This window comes from Micropterus dolomieu, linkage group LG17 (assembly GCF_021292245.1).
Source record: "Micropterus dolomieu isolate WLL.071019.BEF.003 ecotype Adirondacks linkage group LG17, ASM2129224v1, whole genome shotgun sequence".
In the NCBI taxonomy this organism is placed as follows: Eukaryota; Metazoa; Chordata; class Actinopteri; order Centrarchiformes; family Centrarchidae; genus Micropterus; species Micropterus dolomieu.
In genome coordinates, this window is record NC_060166.1 from 7,311,208 (window position 1) to 7,333,960 (window position 22,753).

A 22,753-nucleotide genomic window follows, 5' to 3' on the forward strand; every position below is an offset into this window, starting at 1 on the left:
GTTTGGCAGATCTCATCCTGAGGATCCTCAGTAAAATGTTGCACTTTCTTTTCACATAGAATGGAGAGTTTAGGACTTTACCGCAGCCCGTAAAGAAAAACAACAACCCCACACGTTACACCCGTATTGTTTGTTTCATCATGAGACTCCCCCGCGTACTGCTGCGTTCTACCTTTTTTCAGTGAACCGCAAGAGGAAATTCATAGACGGAACAAGGAAATGACCTCTAGCCGGTCCAATGATATCACAGGTTCCGCGTTCATTCATGGCGGGGCTGTATGAGAGGAGCTCTCTGACTATTTTCAAGGATATCTAGTTTTTCAGTGTTCTCTGTGCCAAGTAAAACCTGCTGTTGATTCGTGCAATATCGGCAGAAGGTACCGGATCAACGACATGTCGGGGGAAGCAAGTTCTCCGGTAGGTTTCAACCACACTGACACATTAGTTTGCCCCCACGCGTGAAGCACCCTCAGTGCTAGCTGTGGACGGCGAGCGCCATTTCCGTATGCGCCGTAATTTGAAGGCCGGTGATTGGTTGATCGTGTTGTCTGTTGCAGTATTCCGTTCTCTATTGGACGGTTAAAGGCATGACCGGTCTGTCAAACGTTGACAGCGGCTAGAAATAATAAAATGATACCGCTTTGACCACGTAGTTGACCTGGTAGGTTAATAAACTACTATGATATAATGTAGGAATGTTTTGGCAACATGGCATAATCAGAAAACGTTAACGTACCCCAGTATCCAGTCAGAACTCCCTGTTCATGTGCTAAACTTTTCAACCCTAAATGTTAACGTTAGCCGGGGACTCCAAACACATCATGCCGGTTGAAGGTATATTTTCATTCGGCTGTCAAACCAAGCAGAAATGGTTGTTATTTTTGCTGGTTTTATAGTCTTTAATTCCAGTTTTGCGAATTGGGCAGAATTGCCTGCTCCTGCCCTCTGTGTGTCTTTCGATAAGTTACTGGTGAATAATGTATAATACGCGAAACAAACGACAAAACTAAAGTTATGAATTTTTATTAGACTGTCTACTCTGTATTTTTGAAGAGTTGTAGCTCATGTTAGCTCATGCTTTTAGGTTGTAGAAAGTCCTCTTTACAAGCAGATGTTATTTTGAGTTTGAACAAAAAAGTAATGTTTTGTATGAAGAACAAAACTGCAATGGTTCAACCACACTTGTGAGGAAAGTAGACAAATATGCATTGAGCAACAAATAAATAAGAATGTTATAAATCACCATGTCATTGGTAAAATAAATTTGAAGCTTAGCATCTGTACAGATTGAAATATAGGAACAGGTTCCTGTTTCAGTGTCAAGTGCACAATAATGCCTGTAACAAGCTGGAATTAACAGGCATATTGCTTTAGCAAAGCTGTTCTGTGAAGGTTATTTAGATATGTTTCGGTCCGTAAAGCCTGATGAATGTGTAAGGACCGAAACATATCTGAATAATCTTAACTGCAAGTAAAAGGACAGCGTGTTGGAGCCTTCGCTTCTCTTCTCTATGGACATTACCTCCCACACACATGTCCTCAAGAAACAGTAGGTGTGCATTTGTTTTTACAGTCTAGTTTTAAAACTTTAAAATAGGAAGATAAGGTTGGTCTAGAGTTAGCACTAGGGGAATTGGGTCACAGAATATCAGCTGAACATACTATGGACTTACAAATCACAGTTTAAATCTATTCAGTCTAACCACTGAGTAAACTGGTTCCCAAAATATGTAGAGCCCGGATCTTGGGTCATTTATGCTTTTCTGGACTGGAAATCATTTAATTCTTCTTACATTTGGTGTCTGAATTATTCTGCTTATCTATGTTAAAATAACAAGTATTGATGAAAAAAGCAAAACATCATTATAACAGGTGATTCTAAGGTTTTTAAAGGTATTTACTAAACAAGTTATGAAATAATATCATTATTAAAATTCATCTCAGTATTATTGTATTAAATATTATTTGTAAAATGGTTTCATTTGAGTTATATTATATTTCATTACTGCAAAATGCCTTCAAAAACCTTTATCTTCTTTGTCTATCTGATACCTTTATTTCCCAGTGTTAAATTTCAGTTCCTGCTTTTTCAACCTTAAGTCAATCATAAGCCTCATTTACCAGGCATGGAAAATTAAACAAGTGTCCATTAACACTAAATGACACACATCAACTGCAGTTTTCTATACGTAAATTGTACATGTAGTGACAGTTTTTAAAGATGATTAAAAAGATAGATTAGCTCAGTTTGTACACAGTTAAATATGTTACTTGGTTTTTATAGCTTTCTGTCAAAAGAAACAAATCTGCTTTAAATGTTCATTTTAGACGTATCATTCTGTCCCAGTCTGTGGCAGCTAGCCTGATGTAGGTGGCTGATCATTCAGAAATAAACTTTATAGGAGAGGAAAGTTTCCAGCCACAGAACGCTCAGTATGTCAAAAACCCTGTGACCACACCTCATACACATGACTCTACATGGCTGCCCCTCCCTGCCTTTTATAACGGACTCAATGAATTGGCACACTTATCTTTTGGAACCAGAGATATCTTGGGGTGGAGGTCCTGGAGGAGGTGTGGGGGGGGGGGGGGGTTTGTCCGGTAAAAAAGACCACTGTTCAGTATCTAGAGGCTATATGACCTCAGCGCGGCTCCTTACCGCGACACAGCAGGCAGTCTCGGCCACACAGCGCACACAATAGCCTCTACAGTGCAGAGGCTCAGTGCAGACACACAGAATTATGGAGGAAGGACCTTACAAGTACATCAGGGTGAGACGAGCAGAGAAAATGCTTCAGCACATTTATAAACTAGCTTTAGAGGTGGTTGTTAATGTGTTTGGGGTGACTGAAGGACGTCAGTAAAAATATCTTAAAGGGGTTTGGGAGAAAGTGAGTTTAAACTCGTGTGGCTGACTTCTCTTTTGTCCCCCGCAGGAAGGGAATGGCAAGGTTAGTCGGGTCATCCGGATTGGAACCCGTAAGAGCCAGGTACAGTACTACATTAATTCAATCATGAGCTTTGCTTTGATAATGCTTGCACAGTTTTTAAATGTCTCAGAGAATGTGGCTTTTGCATCGTTAATGGTTTCATTTTTTGTCTTTTGATTGTTTGATGTGGTTTTAGCTCTAATTAAAATGTGAACATAAGCCTTACAGAGCCTTAGTGTGCCGGTTAAATGACTTGTGTGACGTTCCTCCATGCTGGTGTAGATACAGCAGAACAAGATGTCTGGCGCTCTTCTCGCGGAGATATTATAATTCTGGCTCAACAATGTCTTTGTAAGATAACTGTTCCTCCTCCAGTCTGCCATACTGATTTGATGGACACTGGCTCTGCGGAGGGGTACTCTGACATTTTCTGTTAGTACAACCCAGCTTAAGTGAAGCGCTGCTGTGTTCCTTCTGTCCCAGTTGGCTCGCATCCAGACTGACAGTGTGGCGGACAAGCTGAAAGAACTGTACCCTGACATCCACTTGGAAATAGGTGAGAAACATCCCAGCCTTCATTTTCTGTCTAATGATCCTGTAGAGGCGTCGTAGCTGTGTCACAAAATCTTGTAACAACTGCAGCGGGCATGGATGTCTATTCTATAATTGGCTGTATTCTTTTTAGCTTTAAGTGAAAAAGTGAATAATAAACATGAAAAAACTTGTTTGAGTGTGGAATTTAATGGCTAGTGTTTCTCAGAATGTAATGTGTGTTGAATCAGCATATTACCTTGTGTGTTTTTATTTTTTTGTTTATTTGATTTAATTACTTACACAAAAGTCAGACTGTAACAATCTGCTAGGAATTAGAGCTGGCATTATAAATCTGCCAGACTGGTAAATCGGCTGTTATTAGCTCATTGCAGAGCTCGCAGCATCTGTGTCAGCTGTCGAGTAACAAGAGACTGCAGTGAAATAGTGACATAGTTTGTCCACCAGAGACCAAGGACAAGATAATGTTTCCCTTTGTAAAATATCCAGCTTAAAAAAACAACAAACAAACCTCTAAGTGTTCAAGATCGTTGTTGATATGTCGTTATCAGGTTTTTTAAATTCCCAAATAATGATATCAGGATCTGCGGTCGGGCTATAGTAGTAATAGCTTTTTTGTAAGGAGACTTTTTGAAAAGCTAAACAGCCAACAGACTGATCTGATTCTGCAGAAAAACCGGTTTTAATGCCACTATGCAGCTTGTAGCCATAACTCCCACTATCTTATGTGGCTCGCTGTCTACACTTGTGTCAGCTGAATAGCTCTCTCACTGTGGGTGTTTTTGCTAGTCTTCACTGGTTAATCATATTAATGAATCTTTGTGTCTTCTTCTCTCTTTCAGTTGCCATGTCAACGACAGGAGACAAAATCCTTGACACAGCTTTATCAAAGGTGAGGCTTGCCATGATTTTAAACAGACATGTTCAAATTATTATTGAGATACATCTAAACAAACATGCATGTAATGGACTTGTACTGTGGCAGTCAGTATTTAAATGACCTACACTACGTTGCAGACTTCTGCTCCGTAGGTCCAAACCCCACATGCTTTAGAGTCTAGTTCATACTCACTTGTAGGATTAGTGTATGATTTATGATTTGATTCTTGATTATATTCAATACATGCAAATGGAACATACATAAAGGGGTTCAGTGGGGATACGCTACTTGCAAATGTCTTATTTTCACTGTGACAGATGAATGTAAAGTAACGATGTAACAGAAAGCCACTGTTTGTTTGTTTGTTTGTTTGCAGATTGGAGAGAAGAGTTTGTTCACCAAAGAGTTGGAGAACGCTCTGGAGAGGAACGAGTGAGTGTTACCGGTGTCGTCTGTGGCTGACACTGCACTGCCTTCACACCATTGTTTCACCGACGGACGCAAACCGTTAGGGTTTCACAGACGGGTTCACGTTTCAAGACTTTCGTTTTGTAGCTGTCAGTCACATTTTGCGCCAATACTCGATAAGTATGGCTGTTAAGCAGAAGCACCTCTGGCAGATGTCTGACTTTGAATAAAATGTAGTTATCACTCACTGTTATTCACTAGGCCTTTTTTTTCACTCCTCCACATACTCTCAAACATCCACAAGAGCATCCTCTGTATGCTTCACATAAAATCAATGCAGAGGGAAACGCTTTGATTTCTTCCACAGCCTCAGATGTAGCAGGTGGCTCTGTTCTGTAGCCGCCTTGAAGATGGATACACATACACGACGCTGAATGGCTGTATTATATACCATGAGACATAATGGAGCATGTATATATGACTGTTATTGTGTGTCCCACAGGGTTGATCTGGTTGTTCACTCACTGAAAGACCTTCCCACCACTCTGCCTCCAGGGTTCACCATCGGGTCTGTGCTGAAGTGAGTGCACCCACACAAGTAGTGTCTGTATAAATTCCCACTGTATCATGTTGGGATACGTTTTGCTGCTATAAAGGGGGCAGATCACAAACTAGGTGGAGCTGTAGCTTAAGACAATTTAATTTCAGGTTCTGGGTCAATTTTCTTTAAGGGACACTTCAGATTTTTGTCAGAATCGCCCCTTTAAATTTACCCTGTTGAGTTTCTGACCACTAGTGGCATTATGGAGCCACTATTTGCTAAGCGGGCTGGCATTTTGCCTGTACTCCACTAGCATTCGCACAGGGACACAGATGTACGCTTACAAGCAGGAGCACACGGGGGACACATCCTGCCCACAGTTTCATGCAACTATAAAAACACAGCAATGCACTAGCAAAAAGCAGGAAAAAAACACTGCAAGCTAGCAAACATGCATATATACCATTAAATAATATTACATTTAATGGACATGTATTGAATACACTAGGGCCTTTAAAGTTATACACAGTGTGCTTTGGGAAAACCTAACTGTACATAATGAGTTGTATTGCTTGTAAAAACAGTTTTTTTAAAACTATTTTGTGTTTGTATTAGTTTGTGTGTGTGTGTGTGTGTGTGTGTGTGTATATATATATATATATATAAAAAGACAAAGTACACATTGGTGGAAAAGTATTTGGGGGACAGGAAAGGTATGATGAGTTGTGACAAAGTCCCAGCCTGATGAGAACATTGTGTAAAACCACATCAGGAGGCCTTTATTGTTTCTTACATGCCACTGTCACTGAAGCGGAGCTGAGCAGATAGCGGCAGATCAACTCTGCCTTTGTAAGAACAGATCCTATTGGTCCTTAGAGGCGCCCAGTTCAAGTCACATATTACTTATTGTTGCATTCTGCAGATCATAGTATTTTTTGTGTTATCTTACCAGCTGTAACCACCCACAATCCTATCCTTCCTGTGGCTTTTAGGAGAGAAAACCCCCACGATGCTGTGGTTTTACACCCCAAAAATGTCGGGAAAACTCTCGATACTCTGCCAGAAAACAGGTACAGTCAAGTAGATAATATAACCAGTTGTGTTTGTTTTTCACTCTTAACAAAAGCATGGATAGCTTGACTTCATTCTGTGTGTTTGTGTAGTGTGATCGGCACCAGTTCACTGCGGCGTGCTGCTCAGCTGAAGAAGAGATTCCCCCACCTGGACTTTAAAGATATTGTATCCTTTTAGTAGGAACATGTCAGACCATAATAACAGCATAAAAAGATTTTACAGGTTTAAGAAGGCGTCTGCTCTCAGGGGAGGGTGCTAGCATGCCGGAGTGGATATTTGTCTCTGGAGTATTTTCCTCAGCTGTCGTCTCTAGCGCGGGAACCTGAACACGCGTCTGAAGAAGCTGGACGAGAAGGAGGACTTCGCTGCCATCATCCTGGCTGCTGCCGGCCTCAGGAGAATGGGCTGGGAGAACCGCATCAGCCAGGTACAGTTCATGATCATGTGAAGTCCCTCGCCTGTGAAGTCTCTGGCAGACATTTCTCATCTAACACTCAAACGGTCTGATTCTTTCCACTGGTAGATCCTGGGCCCTGAAGACTGTATGTACGCTGTTGGACAGGTGAGAACAGAGCGATGGAAAATATAACACAAGGCTAACACACAGAAGAGAAGGCTCAATTATAACTAACAACACGTGTATGTGTGTGTGTGGGGTCAGGGGGCGCTGGCAGTGGAGGTCCGGGCCAGAGATGCAGACATCCTGGAGATGGTGTCTGTCCTCCATGATCCAGACACTGTGCTGCGCTGCATAGCTGAGAGAGCCTTCCTCAGACACCTGGTATACACATTGACACATTGACCCTCATGAATGAAGATAGAAATCCCCATGTATTCAATCTAACTGTCATTTGTAGGAGGGTGGGTGCAGTGTTCCAGTGGCCGTACACACCCAGGTGAAGGACTCCCAGGTAAGACTGCTATGTAGAGGCAGACATATACACATTTAGCATGCATACAGTTGGCATCTACACTTTTTACACACAGGTTAACAAATACGATCTCAATCCACACCAGCGTTATAGCTGCATACTTTAGCTGCGTATCAGAACTGATTTCAGTCTATATTAAAACGACTGGAAACGCACATCTAGTGGCCGTACACTGGGCATGCGGTGTAAACATGAAGCAGATGGTCTAGTCCATAGTTTTAGAACATTTGGGGGAAAAATAAAGAAATACAGAACCACACCGTATTTTATTTGCTGGGACTGTTACTGAATGTAACACGGGAGGTAAAAGCAGCTGTGGCGGCGGAAAACAGCCTGGGAGTTGTTGCAAACTAAAGGGCGACATGCACAGTACAAGTGTAGGTGTTACATCGTGTTTCTGCTTTGCATGACTTATGAGACCCAATCAGACAGCCAAGCGGGGGCGTCTGCGTCATCGTTTCTAAAGTCCTCTGTTTTTGCGCGTATCAATAAAACGTTACCCCGAGTTTTAAAATGAAAAACGGGGTCGGCAATGTTTTCAAACTGCTCTGTTTTAGGTCTTTGTTTTGGCCGTTTCACCGTGATGATGGTGGCAGGTTTGTCGCTCACAATTCTTAGTAAAGTTTCAGACAGAGGTAGTCAGAAGCAGGCTTCTCATTTTGCTAAAAGACTGAGGATAAGCTAACTGGTCCCATGTAAAAGGTCAGCGTCCTCACCAGGTTTGCTCCATGGAGAAGACATAGGAATAAAGAAACAGCGTTGTTCTTATATTACAGTGTAGAGTTAGTTAGACTCTGTTTAATACAGTATGTATTGGGAACCTAGACCAGTTCCCACACTGCGGGGGAATCCCACAAATCACTGTTTGAGTCTCTATCAAGGCTTTTTCTAACCTGTACCCCACAAAATGATCTATTTAGCTTTACTAGCTTTGGAAGTAAACACCCGTCCCTTGCACCTTTGCTCTTTAGATTTAGTTTTTGGGACAGAGAAAAGAAATGCTGTAATGCTCCGTGCACACCACGTCAACATGTTGAGAAATCTTGACAGCCAAGTTACTGTTACCAAGCCATGATCGGACGAATCGCTGTTCGGTGGTGGGGTTTAGCAAGTGGTCAGTTACATCATCAAGTGTTAGAAAAAGCACATATTTAAATTTAGATCATCATTTATGCTCATTTGATAAAAAAAAAGCCAACCTCACTGTAAATCTGGCTTCAGGCTGTACCTCATCTTGACCAGGCTGGGTGAAATAATAATTTGCGAAAGTGCAAAAAGGTTGATGGTGAAACTCTTATGTCTTCCCAGCTCTACCTGACGGGGGCAGTGTACAGCCTGGATGGATCCGACAGTCTGAAGGAAACCATGCAGACTAGCATTGCTGCTGATGACAGGGTGAGGGTACGGTGTTTTGGCCAGTGGTCACACTGATGACTAGAGAAAACAGATGTGTGTGTGAAGCTGTGTGTTTTTTGTTTGTGTGCCGGCCCACACTAAACTTTATATTGTTAATGTGCGTGACAGAGCCTAGAAGAGGTGGACGAGCAGGTCCAGCGAGTGGGAGTCACAGCCAGCAAGGTCTCCGGTGGAGCCCAGGACCGGGCTGAACGGCTGGGGGTCGACCTGGCCAAGTTACTGCTGAGCAAAGGAGCCAAGGAGATCCTGACGGTGGCCAGGCAGCTCAACGACGCCAGATAATGCTGCCGGGCTGAGGGGCAGGGCTCCGGGAGTCGGTCACAGCCTTGTGTTGAGCAAAACCTAGAATTCCTTTTTTTATGTTACATATTTGCAGAAAAACTGAGGATTTTAAACACTACTTGGACCAAAGCAGTGCTCAGTGTGATACGGTGCTGCTAAACTGACAAGAAACATTATCAGCTTGTTCAGGGTCATTGCAATCTGTAGTGCTCTTGGTCTTGGTCCCAGCCTGTTCTTACGTACAGTACCTCATGGAACCATCTCCTGAGCTATGTAGAAACCGCCTTACTGGGATTATCAGTGAAACACAAAAAGGCCTTCACACGTTGTCGCAGCGCTTACAGTACCAACACGGTCAGACATCCTAGTGGTTTAATCCTTTTTTGTTTTTTAAAGCATTTCAAGATAGTGTGAGTATCAATATATTAAATAGAATGCCATTCATATTCAGCATTCTCAAATATTTCCCCCCCAACATCCATTATTGTTCCCCAGAGACATGGAAAAAAAGAAATTAGCACAGAGTTCCTCTCTTGGCTCTTAGCTGCATTCTCATTAGAAAATCTGACAGTTGATGGTACCAAAGATGAGTTTCCAAGCACGTGGGCACATTTTTTCAGTTTGTAGCAGGCAACACTGCTTTGAAATGGGGTTCATTTAGGTGTGAATATTGAGAAATGGACATGGAAAGTTCTATTGCAAAGAGGTCACCTATTGTACTTGATCAGACCTTATCCATTGGAGTAATTGGCATTAATAGTGTAGTGTTTTATCACGTTGGCCTCCTGAAAAACAAAAGTACCTTTTCTGCATAAACTACATTCAGCTCTTGTTGGATGGAACATCTTCAGCTGAGGATGTTTGCTGCTTTTAAGATTGTGCTGGCTGCCTCTTTTACAGAGAGAGAGAGAATATATTTAATAAAGTAAATATGATAAGCTGGAGGGATTGTTTTGTTTTACCCCACCGAGTTTGGACATCTTTGTACTGAACATATATGACGAACAGTTCCGCTACATGACTGGAGATTACTTGTTTAACACTGGAGCAATATCACTACACATACAGCGCCACGTTAAAAATCTACTGTGAGCTTATATTTTTTAAATACGGCGTAAAAGCTAAAGTTGTGGATTTACAATAGTATAAAGTGTTTAAAAAGTAAAGGGTACAGTTGAAAACCTGCTCATTGGATTTCATGAACTGGCTTTAGGGGGAGTCACATGTTAGAGATGTATAGTAGCCAACACAACAGACCTTTTATTTGATTATTTTTTTTGATCCACAACAGTGTTTAACTGCTGCATTGCCACACTGGCTCAAACCTTGGCCTTTTTGGACTCATCCATGTAGATGATGTTTGTATGTTGTGGTTCTACTGAAGCACCACTGCATCCAACAAAGCACAAATTAGAGAACTTAATTATGATATTACATATTTATAACGTAGTTTTCCTGTGATTACGAGTAAATGATAACTGCTTATTATTAGGAGATTGTTATCTCCTAATTATGGAGTTTGAGATGTGGAAATGCTAATTATGAGAGGCTAAGTCATAATTAAGAGATCCAGAATATATCCTTTGGTGAATGCAATGCACACCTGTGTAGTTCCTCCACAGCTTTTCAACATTTTATCAGTTTGGATTTGCTGTAATGTTGTCATGCGAGATGCTGTACTCCACATATCAAAACTGAAGAGTTTCCAAAAGCAATAGATTTTCAAACTTGACTTGGCTAATGAAATAAACAGGTCTTGAATGCCATTATTTGTTTTTCTATAGTTTCTGTTACAGTGCCATCTCGGTAAATTATTTCTGCCCAAGTAAACTGCATATTTGCCTTACATAGAACAATGCCTGTTTTTCATTTGATAAAGTACAGTAGATCTTCATCAGTTTACCCACTGTACCGTTAGTGTGATACCATATTGTATTTCTTTTGTTTTATAGGTGTTTATTGTATGTTACACTTAATTTAAACCTCCTGGGACAATGTAAGGTAACGTTAGCCATATTTGTTTTTCAGCTTTAATTTCTCTACGGATTAACGTAGAAATCTGTTTTTAGATTCTTTATCGCAGTACTTGTTGCATCTATCCATTAATGACAAATAATTTACGTCCTGAAGTGTCTTTGTTTTGCCACTTATGTGAACATTATGTCAAATCAAAATGTCAAGAAACAAATTTCAATAAAAGCTGTGTGTTATAGCTGTCCAGTTTTTATGTCTTTCATGTACTCGTGGACAGCGTCAATATCACACACCCCTAGGTCAACCAACATCGCCATAGTTTGAACCTAAATTACTGTATTACTCGACCACAATGTAATGAAAAATAATGCACGACAGATTATTTTATTTTTTGACCAAATAAGCTCATAAGTAAATCATGACAGGAGCTGGCCAGATGCTAAGCAGATCTACTAAGATGGTACAAAACCCTGTTTTCATCTACAACTCGTGAGCAGGATCCTTGGTCATAACTGTAGACACTTCCAGCAGCTTTTCCTCCTCAGATCCCCTCATCCAGTCAAACTGCAGTCTTCCATACAGAGTCTTACCGCAGGGGATCAAAGGGAAGAAGCTGTGTTGGGAGGCCATTGGAATCACATAGTGAAACTCTAAGGGGTCCAGCTCTAGGGTGTCTTTCATCTGAATCTTTTGAACCACCCTCTGATGTCCTTCTGCCTTGCCAGGCTGCAGTGGGGGGATGGTTGCAGCAAGTTGTCTTGCGTTGGAAGACCCGGCCAGATGATCTGCAGTGGCCAACCTTGCTCCCCGAGAAGAACAGAAACCTTGGAGAGAAATAACTCTGTACAGGGACTTCCTCCACTCAGGTATGGACTCGTGGCCTCTTTGGTCTTTGATGGGAAGGATAGTTTGTGCAAGTTGTGCAGAGCAATCAGGACTCCCCAGGTTCAGATTCAGCCCCGCACTATTAGTCTGTACGTTGGAGCGTGTTGCCATAGAAGCAGGGCTGCGCTCAGCTGTGGTGGCGAGGTTTCGAAGGTGTGATGAGTTCATGTTGGTGACTTTGATCTTCTTGTAGAGCTTCAAGACTTTTTGATCCAGGGGCACTGGGGCTTGGTCTCTGATGTTGTTGTATTTGGTGGAAGACAAGAGGAACCTTTTATCTCTGATTGGTGAGCATTTAGGAGGCCCAAGGTCTGGTTGGGGTTGTGGTTCCTCTGAGCTCGGAGAGGGAGGAGGAGTCAAGGTTTTGATCTCTACAGATGGTATGTACGACGTTACCCTGGGTCCTGAAAAGGTACATGTAACACAAACAATATTAACTCTCAAGAAAGGTTATTTAAAGGGGACCTATTGTGCTCACTTCCAGCTCTACATTGTACTTCTGAGATTCCACTAGAGTACATTTGCATGATTCACAATTCCAAAATATCCTTATTTATCTTATACTGACTCCCAGTTTATCCTCTGAAACATGCCATTTTTGCTCCTGACTCTTAAGCCAACTTTATCCTGATTGGCCAACTTCCTGAAGCCTGCCCATTGGCTTGTGAACCGCTGTAACCTGGGGCAAGTTCAATCTCAAAACATTTGCACCGGTTTGCAACTTTTTCGGATTGAACGACACGTTTTGTCGGTGGTGAACTCGCCCCTGTCCCAGTTTATGACTCATTCAGCTGGTCAGGACTACTATTTGTGAGTAACTTAAGCGGTCGAATAAGTTGGACATCCCACTATGACTTGTTATTTATCCACACCCATCTACTTTTGTGTATGACATTTGCTTTTTGTGAATAGCATAAAAGGAACTACAACTTCAGCTCGTTACACAACCCTGTGTTGTAAACTTCTAAATAAATCTACCTCGTACTTTATAACAATTCTGTTTGAATGAGTGGCTCTTGCGTGAGGCCTAATGCCTTCATGCACTGAATGAATATATATACAGTTTGTAGTCTTGATGAATGTAACCTTGCTTTGGGATGATGGTATCTGCAGACACCACAAGACTTTCCACCGGAGGCTCCGACCACTCTATAGAAATGGAAAATATATTGCAAAATGAAAAAGGGAACAAGTTTTTTCACTTGCACAGGCCAAGATAAGAATTTCAAATGCCATGCCCAACGTCATTTGCTTTTACCTTTACAAACGAAACTGGATGTTCTCTGTTTATTGGGCACAGGGAGATATTGGTGTGGTTCTGTGACGCTTTCGTGAAGGCTTATGTCTTCCCTTGGCTCTCTCGGTTGTTTAAGTCCATTTTCATGACAAGATATTGGTCTAGATAATGTTTTTTTTAAATTCATAGTTTATTATGGAGAGTTATAACCTGAATAAGAAGTTCTGAATAATTTAGTTTTAACACTTACGTAAAGTCCACAGTCTTTCTTGAACTTTCTTGAAAGTAAGATGAATCTAATTCCTGCCTCTGGGGCGTCACAGTAGTGTTTTCGTCATCAAATGTTTTCAGATGGTCCTGCAAGGTAGTCTTGGTCTGGATGTTGTAGGACCACTTCACAAGGACAGTTCTATCCATCTTGTCCTCCTTTTCTTTCTCCTCATCTGCCCTTTCCTTTCCTTCCACCTTTTTTTCTTCCCTGTGTTTCTGTTTTTTGTCATCTTCTTTTTCTTTTGTCTTTCTTTTCACACTGTCTGTCGTTTCTTCCTCTTCCTCTTCCTCTTCCTCATCACTTTCTATTAACCAGAACGTTCTTGTGCTTAAGTCACTCTGATCATTTGTGCGTTCATCCTCCTGATGAAGACTATGGAAGATGATGTCATGCCAGCAGTCAATTTCACTTCTTTCAAGTTCCGTTTCCTTCCTCCCCCAACTCCGGATCACAGAGTTGGGGATATAGCCATCCGGAGCTATGGGCCATTTCAGAGGCTCCGCGCTCACATCAACAGTTTGAGACATGATGTGATATTCGGCCCTTATCAGCTGCTTAAGCTCCAGCCTGTTGGACCAGTCTGACCCAGCATTTAGCTGTAACTGCATAAGAGTTAGATAGTAGTTAAAGAGGAAAGAAGAGTTTTGGAAAATAATCTTATTTGCTTTCTTTTTGGGAGTTAGATAAATATGAAGCTACAGCCAGCAGATGGTTAGCTTAGCAGCTAGAAACAGCTAGCCTGACCCTGTCCAAAGAAAAGAATCTGCACCTTTAAATCTTACACATCATATTTCTTTTTTGTTTAACAGTACAGTACAGTGAAAGTGTGACAATCACACATTCAGGTTTTATGGGGGTTACGCAGAACAGGGCAATTTCTTGCTCTGGCATGGCGCAGTTTTGTTAACATTAGACAGAAGCTAAGCTAAATGGATGTTGATCATGACAAACACATGATTTGTAACTCACCTGCATGACCTTCTTATGTGCCTAACAGTTTGCCATTCCTCTTCTTAGCAAGTACTTCCTGCAGGTTTTTGTTACCTGCTGAAAGCCTTGTTTCTGAGGACAGGCCTCCCTTTTTTTTTTTTTTAAATGTAAACCTTTTAAATTAGAATTTTTACAAACAGTTAACAAAATGGAACTCACAGGGTTACCATTCCACAAAGATAGCAACAAGGGTTTGTATGATCGAGGTGGTACACAAATAATATGTTATGAAAGGAAATAAGAAAAATAAAACAAAAGAAAATGTCATGTGTCATTTGTCCAGGTAAGAGTTCAGGTAAGACACAAAGAAAGGAAGTTTCAGTTTCACAAATTAGCTTGCGTGTATAATTGAATTGTGCTAATAAAGAAAAAAGATTTACATACAGTGCTGTGCAGGCATGGAAAAATGCTGTAATGTAAGAATGCTTTCAAAATCGACGTGTCAGTAGATTCGATTTATTAATTAAAATGCAAAGTAAGTGGACAGAAGAAAAATCTAAATCAAATCAATATTTGTTAGTGACCATTCTTTGCCTTCAAAACAGCACCAATACAGTACACTTGCACAAAGTCAGGCATGTTTGTAGGCATATCGTCATGTGGATGATTAAACATTTATACCAAACAAATGCTAATGATCACCAATTAAATATGTAGGTTGGTCATTAACTGAAACAGAAACAGCTGTGTATTAGGAATCCAACTGGATGAGGGACAGCCAAACTCAGCCAACAAGGTGAGGCTGCTGAGGTTTACTGTCAAAAGTCATACACCATGGCAAGACTAAGTGCAGCAACAAGACACAAGGTTGTTATACTGCATCAGCAAGGTCTGTCCCAGGCAGACATTTCAAGGCAGACAGGGGTTTCCAGATGTGCTGTCCATGATCTTTTGAAGAAGCACAAAGAAACGTGCACCGTTTGGGACCGTGGTCTCAGTGGTCGGCCAAAGAAACTTACTGCAGCAGACACACATCATGGTCCCTTCCCTCATCAGTTGGAAGATGTCCAGCGGTGCCATCAGCTCAGAACTGGAAGAAAACAGTGAGACCCTGGTACACCTGGACCGAAGTGGTCTTCATGGGAAACTTGGGGCCAAAAAGCCTCTGACATGGAAACAAGGCCGAGCAACTCAACTATGCACAGAAACACGGAACCTGGGGTGCAGAAATATGGACTTATGAGTCAAAATGTAAAATATTTGGCTGTAGCAGAAGGCACTTTGTTCACTGAAGGGCTGGAGAGTGGAACGAGAATGAGGGTCTGCAGGCAGCAGTGAAGCACAAAAAAAGTGAATTATAGTTTCACCTGCTGAGGCCAAAGCAACCTGTATTTGACAATAACTGATGACCCTAACTGAAATTCACATTTAGAAGTTTAAAACCTGAGTAGCTGAAAGCTTATTTATTAGCTTAATTGTGTTTGAGAGAGTTGTTTTAGCTGCCAGCTTCCTCAGAAAAATGAAAGATTTTGCTAAAATGTGCATGGGAAGAAGAAATAAATATTTCTAATTTTATGTTTTTACCAAATCCTAACAAATCAAGTGCTTAAAACATTTGTGCCCTATAGAGTCAGAGGCTATTATCTAATTGCTAAATCTGAGTAGTCTGACACATCAGGGATGAGTTTTATTATTTGTTATGGTCCTTCAAAGGGATTCATCAATAATGTTGCTTTGGCTTTCTTTAACAGACATAGTGCTATGATTTTTGCAATCATTGTTCAGCAGTGATATCAGACGCCAAATATCCAACATTAAAACATCTTTCTTGAGTTTTGGGATTAGACTGATTAATGTCTTTAATATTAAAATATATTATACAATATTTGGAAGATTTAAAAATTCAACGTAGAAGCAAATCAGGCAAAGAAATGAAAGGAAAATTATTTTTTGTAGGTCATAATATATTATAATCTTTGTTCTAATCCATTTTAGTTGAGATGTCTGAAAGATCTGAATGTTGTCTAATGAATTCAGCTCCAAGACTTCAGTGTGCTTCCTGACAGACAGGTTCAGTTGTATCTGATCCACAGGCATTAACAAAGGTGGCGGGGCACCCTGCCTCTCTCACACCTTCAGTGCCCATGGGCCCCTGAGGAAGCATTCAAGCCTGAGGCAGCAAAGACATGGATATACAGCCAGACTGAAACATGTCTGTTATTTGGGTTATTTGGGTCTGGACGTATCCTACGTTTTAACCATCAATATGAGAGAATATTTCAATTTATTGCAGATAAACAATCTTGTATATTCGTTTCTTGCAACAAATGAGAAAGTGACCAGCAGAAGTGGGATTAAATGCAGTTTCAGAGCCAAAAGAGGTGGCTCTTATTGCTGAGCTGAGCCAATGTCAATCCTATCATTATCCTAGTGATTATTTTGCAGAGAAGCCTAGTAATCCTCGCCCACTATAGGAAATGGAAAGGAACGGAGCCATGTTTCCCTTCACTGGACTCCAAGAAAAATGAGTCATGCCTTGCACCAGCAACTCTTGTCTTCTGCCAAAAAAGGATATAGAAGGTCTAAAAAGACAAAGAGTCAAGACAATAGGAGCTGTTCCCCATAAGAGAGCCATGCTATCTTGAGTCCCAGCCAGCATAGGGTCCACCCCTCGGAGTAGCTGCAGGGTCACTAAACATCCTGAACAGCTTCGGCAACTATACGGAGGGGCAGGAGTGGCGATGGCACAACAGGAACAGGTTCTGTACTGATCCAGAATTACTGTGATGCAACAAAGAGGGTGCTTTAATTGCTGAATTAAAGCATGAAAAGTACCTGGTGAATGTTACTGATGTGTGTTATTTCAGAACCACTGTGACTTTGAAAACCTTCACTCACTGATTTCAACACGTTACAAATAAATGTTCAGTGTATATTGTGTATTGATGAGCATGTATGTTTTGAGAGGGAGTGTGTATTGGCACACTGTGATGAAATTATTTTAATTGTTTTTTTGAAAAAAAAAAAAAGAGCAAGTGTAATGTATTATTTCAAGGATGAAGCTTTTGCTTCAACTGTGCAACTGCATGTGACATCTTAGTTTAACAGGTTCAGGTCGAACCAGCTGCTGGTCTGACAACATCAATCCCAAGTTGAATGTGTCCTTCCAGTGGTCTGGTTGGTTGGATTTGTTGTTGAAACCAAAAACATAATCAAAGATTTATGAATAACCAGATGGTGATTCACTAGATTCCTGGATAATGACTGAGGACAAAGTATAACCTCAGTTAAACTTAATTTTTGCCACTTTGCAAAAGAAATGAAAAATCAAGCCTTGAAATAAATTGCAATTCCATTTTCAAATTAAATCACAAATTCTAAATTGAAGCTATGTTTATTAATGCAAACAGTTTTACTGTAGCCCAGTGTCTGCTTCCTATTAAATATAGGATGAAATAATGGGTAAAAATAATTTCTACTGCGTCTCTAGAAGCAGTGCAGTAAACTGCAGCAGTGTCAAGTGGATGGAAATCATGTTCACTGCTCTCATTGTTTACCTTGTTTATTTACCACCATTGTGCTTTTAATGTGTAATTAAATTTAAAGAAGCAGCCTATTGCTGGAAACGTATTTCAAAAATGTCAAGATAAAGATTCTTGTATTGACTGGACGACAATAACTTTTTAATATTATCCAATCCTCCTGAACTAAAAAACACCAGTAAGTTCTCGCTGCTCAGCTCTGCTTCCCTGCAGCTTTCATTCTGGAGACGCTCACGCAACAAAACACAGAGAAGGATGTAGAATTTTATTGGATTTGTGGTACTTTACAGTACTTGCAGCGTAGGTGCAAACCAAACGGATAAATAGTAACTTTGCACACCTGTAGTTTTACATTGATGTTGCTAAAAAAGGATGCTTTTATTTCATGTTCAGTCACAACAAAACCAAACTGCAAGTGAACACGGTCTCCACAAATCATAGAATGACATGTTCCTTACCTTCCCGCCCGAGCCCACAGAGTATTCTATGTATGAAAATATCAGAGCTGTTTGAAAAGGACAGCCTTTTCTGTATAACTCAATGCTTCACAAACAAAAGAACAACATTCAACACGAAAATCAAATTCCACTTCATCTTAAATCGCAAATCAAATATTAATAATAATATGCTGTACATGTTTGGTGATATGTTCAGACAATAAATAAAAAAACACAGGATCAACACGGCTTATTCCTCTATGTTTCTTTCACATGGCTCTCTTCTTCTTCTGGTGTTTCACTCTACAAACAATCATCACTTTCTAGAAACACAGGGTTTTTAATAGAAGATATGCTGCTCCTGTATGTGTGAGGAAAATTTAAGGACATTTAATTAAAAAGAGAAGACCTTTCACATTTCTGTAGTAGCAGAGTATTTTTTCCCAGCCTCTGTATCATTGCCTCCCTGTGTCAGCGAAGCATTTGCGACAGTTGCACAGTGTTTCTGGTAATGGTTTGCAGATCAGAGGAAGAAACAGAACAATGGTAAGATGGTTGTTGATGCACCTTTTAAGATGGACTACATGGACATAAGCATTAAATCACATTTGTCATGTTTTCCAAGTAGATGTTGTATTTTTTTCTGAATGAATTTGTAGACGAGGATCCTAAAAGGGCGATGTTTCCCAGTTTAGATTTCCAAACTGGCCAATTTTCAATAATGTGTCAGTGAGGAGAGCCGCTTAAGCGTGATGCAGTCACTATAGAGTATGGGCTTGTTCACAGTAGAGTTTGACCTTTTTAATATATTAATGGGGTTTCCTTATGAACAAACAAGTTATACTTACAGTCAGTGTAACTCACCAGAATACACTGTATCAGATTGATCCAAAGAAGTTTCAAATCGAGGCAACATTTCGCCTGTGGGGTTGTTTTCAAGGTGATGAACCCTGATTGGTTCCATCACCTTGATAACGACCCCACAGAGGTTAAATGGCTGGGACTCCCTAACGGCAAGTCACAACTGAAGAAGCCTCTTGGATGAGAGTGAAAGGATCTTCAGCCAAGTCCAGTTGCCCTTGATTTTAACCTTCTATGGACCGTGTGTGTCCTTGAGCTCTTAGAAACCCGCTGAATCCCTTCCTAATTAAGTATTTTTTATCCTGCATCGTTTAAATCCATGTTTCCTAGCTTGCGTGCCTGATCCAAACAAAACTGGGACCCACTCATAGAACAGCTCGGTAAGGCTACTAGAGGTCAAAAACTCGAAAAAATAGCGGAAAGTAGACTAGGTTATCTTATAAAAGCATAAAAAGAGGAAGCAGGGGGAAACAGCTACCCTGGTTCACTCAAAAACTCAGCCTAATAACTTCCTGGAGTCTTGTTGTGCACAGATTAAACAAACAAAAGAAAACATGTTAATTATCAAAATGTTGAGGTGCTGGTAGGGGTATTTTGGGACCTGGGACAGATCCAAGTTAGCTAAACTAAGCCAATCACCTGCTAGCTTTAGCTTAAGAGTGGTACTGAGTTTCTGATCTAGCTCTCGGCAAGAAAGTAAAGCTTTTCCTGTCCTCTCACATTCCTGGCAGAACTGGAAGAAGTGGAACATGGTTTAAAGTTTGAACACAGTACTGTGCCACTTTGTGACTCAGTGTCACAGGCTTCTGAATGTCATAACTTTTAACAACCACGACATCTGAATGCAGTGTCAAAGTCTACTCCTCACTACTAAGAACAGATGAAGTAAAACTGAATTATTTATTTATTTATCACCGCAATGTCACAGAGTTTTTAGCGAGTTTTTGTACTTGGTCTTGAATTGTGGCGTTGCAATAAAAATGGGACACAGCTTGTATTTCACAATTTTACAACTTTGTTTATGACAGATGTTGGTTTAAGTTGATCAGACGGGCGTCGTCTTTCAGGGGAATATCTCGCTGAACACAAATGAAACGTGGCTTGAATGCTAAAAGGTAGTGAGTTTCCCCCATATGGCTTTAGAGAGAACCTGATGTCAGAGACAGGGACGTTTGAAACATGCAGCTTTTCTGACGTCTTAATTAGCTACATGTTACGATGTGCGTCAAGCCTGAGCCTGAGCGAGCTTCCCATTTCTCTTTACAACCGACGTGGCCGACAACTTCTTCTTCTGTAGCGGGGAACGGGCAGTTACCACATCAGGAGACACCACTTTAATTCCACGAGGCACTCACAACAACACAGTCACTCAATCAATGGAACAGTTTTCAAAGCTGCATATACGTGTGTCTTCAATGCAGTCAGCACCTGAGATACAGAGCATAAATACTTGCATGCTGTTAAAAGTGATGATCCTCTTTTTTAAAATATTTTTTGCTTCTAACATACGAAAGAAATGTTAATAAATAAATAAAAATGCAACTGGAAGACATTTCTCAAAATATGATTATTTACAGCTACTCTGAACCCTTGAACAACAACAAACGCACACTAAACATGTGCTGGACCAGAATCAAGAAGCTACTGTATGATTGTCAATAGTGCAGGTTGTGCTGTTATAGTTGCGGCTGTTATAGTTGTACACACATGAATGGTAGAAGACACTGCTGTACTGGATCTGCTACATGTGGCGCCAAAATAGAGACAACATGTGGGGCCACATTATGTGGGTAGCATCAGGAACTTGAAGCCAGACTGAAGCCAGTGCTGATATGTTTTCCCTCAAGCCACTGAAGTAGGGCAAGCAGGACAAAAGACCAACACCTCTTTTTAAACAATCCATACCATCTGTTTTGAAAGTCAACAGCCCATCTTCACATGTGCGGGGGAGTGGGAATGTTGCTGTTATCTGTGCAGGAGAGCAGTACTGTTTTGATAAAACGCTGTCATCACAAATTCTCAACAGTCTCGTTACATTCAGTGAAATATGCACAAACACAAATCAGATATTGTGGACACAGAGAGGAACACACATTTAGTTACTGACCCCTCCACCAGTGCGTCAAGGCTTACACTGTCCTAGCGTAGAAGCTATGTTAGCATGTCAACATGCAAAACGTTTCATGCTTGCGTGATGACATGCTAACACAACCTAGGGCTGGGCAATCACACAATATTGATATTTATCACGATATAATTACTCTCAATAACAATACAACAAATGTTTGATCTAATTCATTTGAATGACGAACAAATTAGCACTTAATTTTTCTATTAAGATATTCATTTTGTTGAGGAAAAGATTTTACTGGATGTGCTACATCATGCATATTTGTTGAAAAAAAGATTTGATCATAATTGCTTTGAATGTTCTCCCTCAGATTTGTGAAAGGATGTGTTTGTCATGTTCTGACCGTAAAGACGAGTTTAAAACAACAATTAACCATCTGGTTTCTTCGGCTTCACTCAGGAGCAAAAATCAGCCTTTAAACTTGAAGGAAATATTGGTTTTGACATTTATCCTGATAATTATTGGTATCAAATGATTTTTTTTTTTATCATGAAAACATTTCTTCCCATGTCGCCCAGCCCTAGCTACACCTAATGCAAACACTAGCCAGTTTAGGCAAGTAAACCAATGTTTGCTGAGTTCAGGGTTATCCAGCTAATATTTAGGGAATAAAAACTTTTTTGTTTAGCAAAATACAGACATTTTTCTGCTTTACTGATGGGTTACAAATAAAACCTGAGTCAGCTGGGCTGAAAATAAAAGGTAGCTAAAATCTCCACCTGTCACACTTTTGCTTTCAATGCATTACTTCAGTGTCACTCTACTACTGTAGTTGTAGTATTCATTCATGCTGGTGAAAAAATATTTTTCTTGCTAATCATGCACAGAGCAAACTGTTATAACACATGATAATTTCACCAAATGTTCTGAGACTGCGATGACATAATCCAGTTTGGTTTCAGTGAGCGCTCTCCCACACAGTGCAGCTGACCCCCACACTGCCCAAATTAACGTCTCCCTCGGGTTGGCCGGAGTTTGGATCAGGGCGATGTCACGCTTGCAGAAGTGCCTCCCTCCAGTCAAAGCTGTGGTTTGGTCCATGTGTGAGGGGGAGGATGGGAGGGTCCACCAACTGCCACACCCCAGTGTCTCCCTGCTCCTCACAGGAGCAGAAGCCCAGGTAGGGGATCTAAGGATCAAGCAGAGGTCTTAAAATTCATGGAAATGACACATGCTTTTTGGATGGGAGCAGGTTCAAGTTGAGCTGCTGGCTCATTTGACATTTTGCACTCTGCAGACATCTTGTGGCATGAACAATAACTTTGCTTCATTTGAAAACAATGGTAGAGGGTTGTTAAATTTCAATGTCATCAAGTCTTGGTTACTTTTCTGGAATGGATTTAGTTTTGGTGTGCAGTTTAAATTCTTCTAAATGCGGCCATTATAATTAATGCATTTCTCCCAGCATTGAATCCATACAGATTTAAATTTCTTTGGTTTAAACTGCCCAACACTAACAACACTATTAAA

The 22,753-nt window shown here is 40.7% G+C and overlaps 3 protein-coding genes across 6 annotated transcripts in view; 1 reads left to right on the forward strand and 2 right to left on the reverse strand.

The window, feature by feature from the left end:
- The first annotated feature begins 231 nt into the window (after window positions 1-231).
- LOC123985871 (porphobilinogen deaminase-like) lies at window positions 232-11,227 on the forward strand. Of its 2 annotated transcripts, none has more exons than XM_046073840.1 (14): window positions 232-417; window positions 2,937-2,990; window positions 3,414-3,486; window positions 4,325-4,374; window positions 4,739-4,794; window positions 5,273-5,350; window positions 6,304-6,381; window positions 6,475-6,550; window positions 6,699-6,812; window positions 6,909-6,947; window positions 7,047-7,166; window positions 7,243-7,296; window positions 8,626-8,712; window positions 8,842-11,227. In XM_046073840.1, exons 1-14 carry the CDS (start codon window positions 394-396, stop codon window positions 9,013-9,015), a joined length of 1,077 nt encoding a protein of 358 aa, XP_045929796.1. In that variant the 5' UTR covers window positions 232-393; the 3' UTR covers window positions 9,016-11,227. The 2 variants fall into 2 exon arrangements, with proteins under 2 accessions (XP_045929796.1, XP_045929795.1); XM_046073839.1 differs by lacking the exon at window positions 232-417 and adding an exon at window positions 2,727-2,771.
- Window positions 11,228-11,357: 130 nt separating this feature from the next.
- On the reverse strand, window positions 11,358-14,484 carry LOC123985867 (apoptotic chromatin condensation inducer in the nucleus-like). 2 transcript variants are annotated; one of them, XM_046073829.1, is made up of 5 exons: window positions 14,352-14,484; window positions 13,362-13,984; window positions 13,133-13,272; window positions 12,961-13,023; window positions 11,358-12,278 (listed from the first exon to the last, which is right to left on the reverse strand). In XM_046073829.1, exons 1-5 carry the CDS (start codon window positions 14,355-14,357, stop codon window positions 11,470-11,472), a joined length of 1,641 nt encoding a protein of 546 aa, XP_045929785.1. In that variant the 5' UTR covers window positions 14,358-14,484; the 3' UTR covers window positions 11,358-11,469. The 2 variants fall into 2 exon arrangements, with proteins under 2 accessions (XP_045929785.1, XP_045929786.1); XM_046073830.1 differs by having other exon boundaries at window positions 13,362-13,978; window positions 14,352-14,467.
- Window positions 14,485-21,662: 7,178 nt separating this feature from the next.
- Window positions 21,663-22,753, reverse strand: part of ubash3bb (ubiquitin associated and SH3 domain containing Bb) — a 42,325-nt gene continuing 41,234 nt past the window's right edge. For both annotated transcript variants that reach the window (XM_046073817.1, XM_046073816.1), the window contains exon 14: window positions 21,663-22,412. In XM_046073817.1, coding sequence (XP_045929773.1) covers window positions 22,275-22,412 — 138 coding nt within the window. In that variant the 3' untranslated portion in view covers window positions 21,663-22,274. The remainder of the gene's footprint in view (window positions 22,413-22,753) is intronic.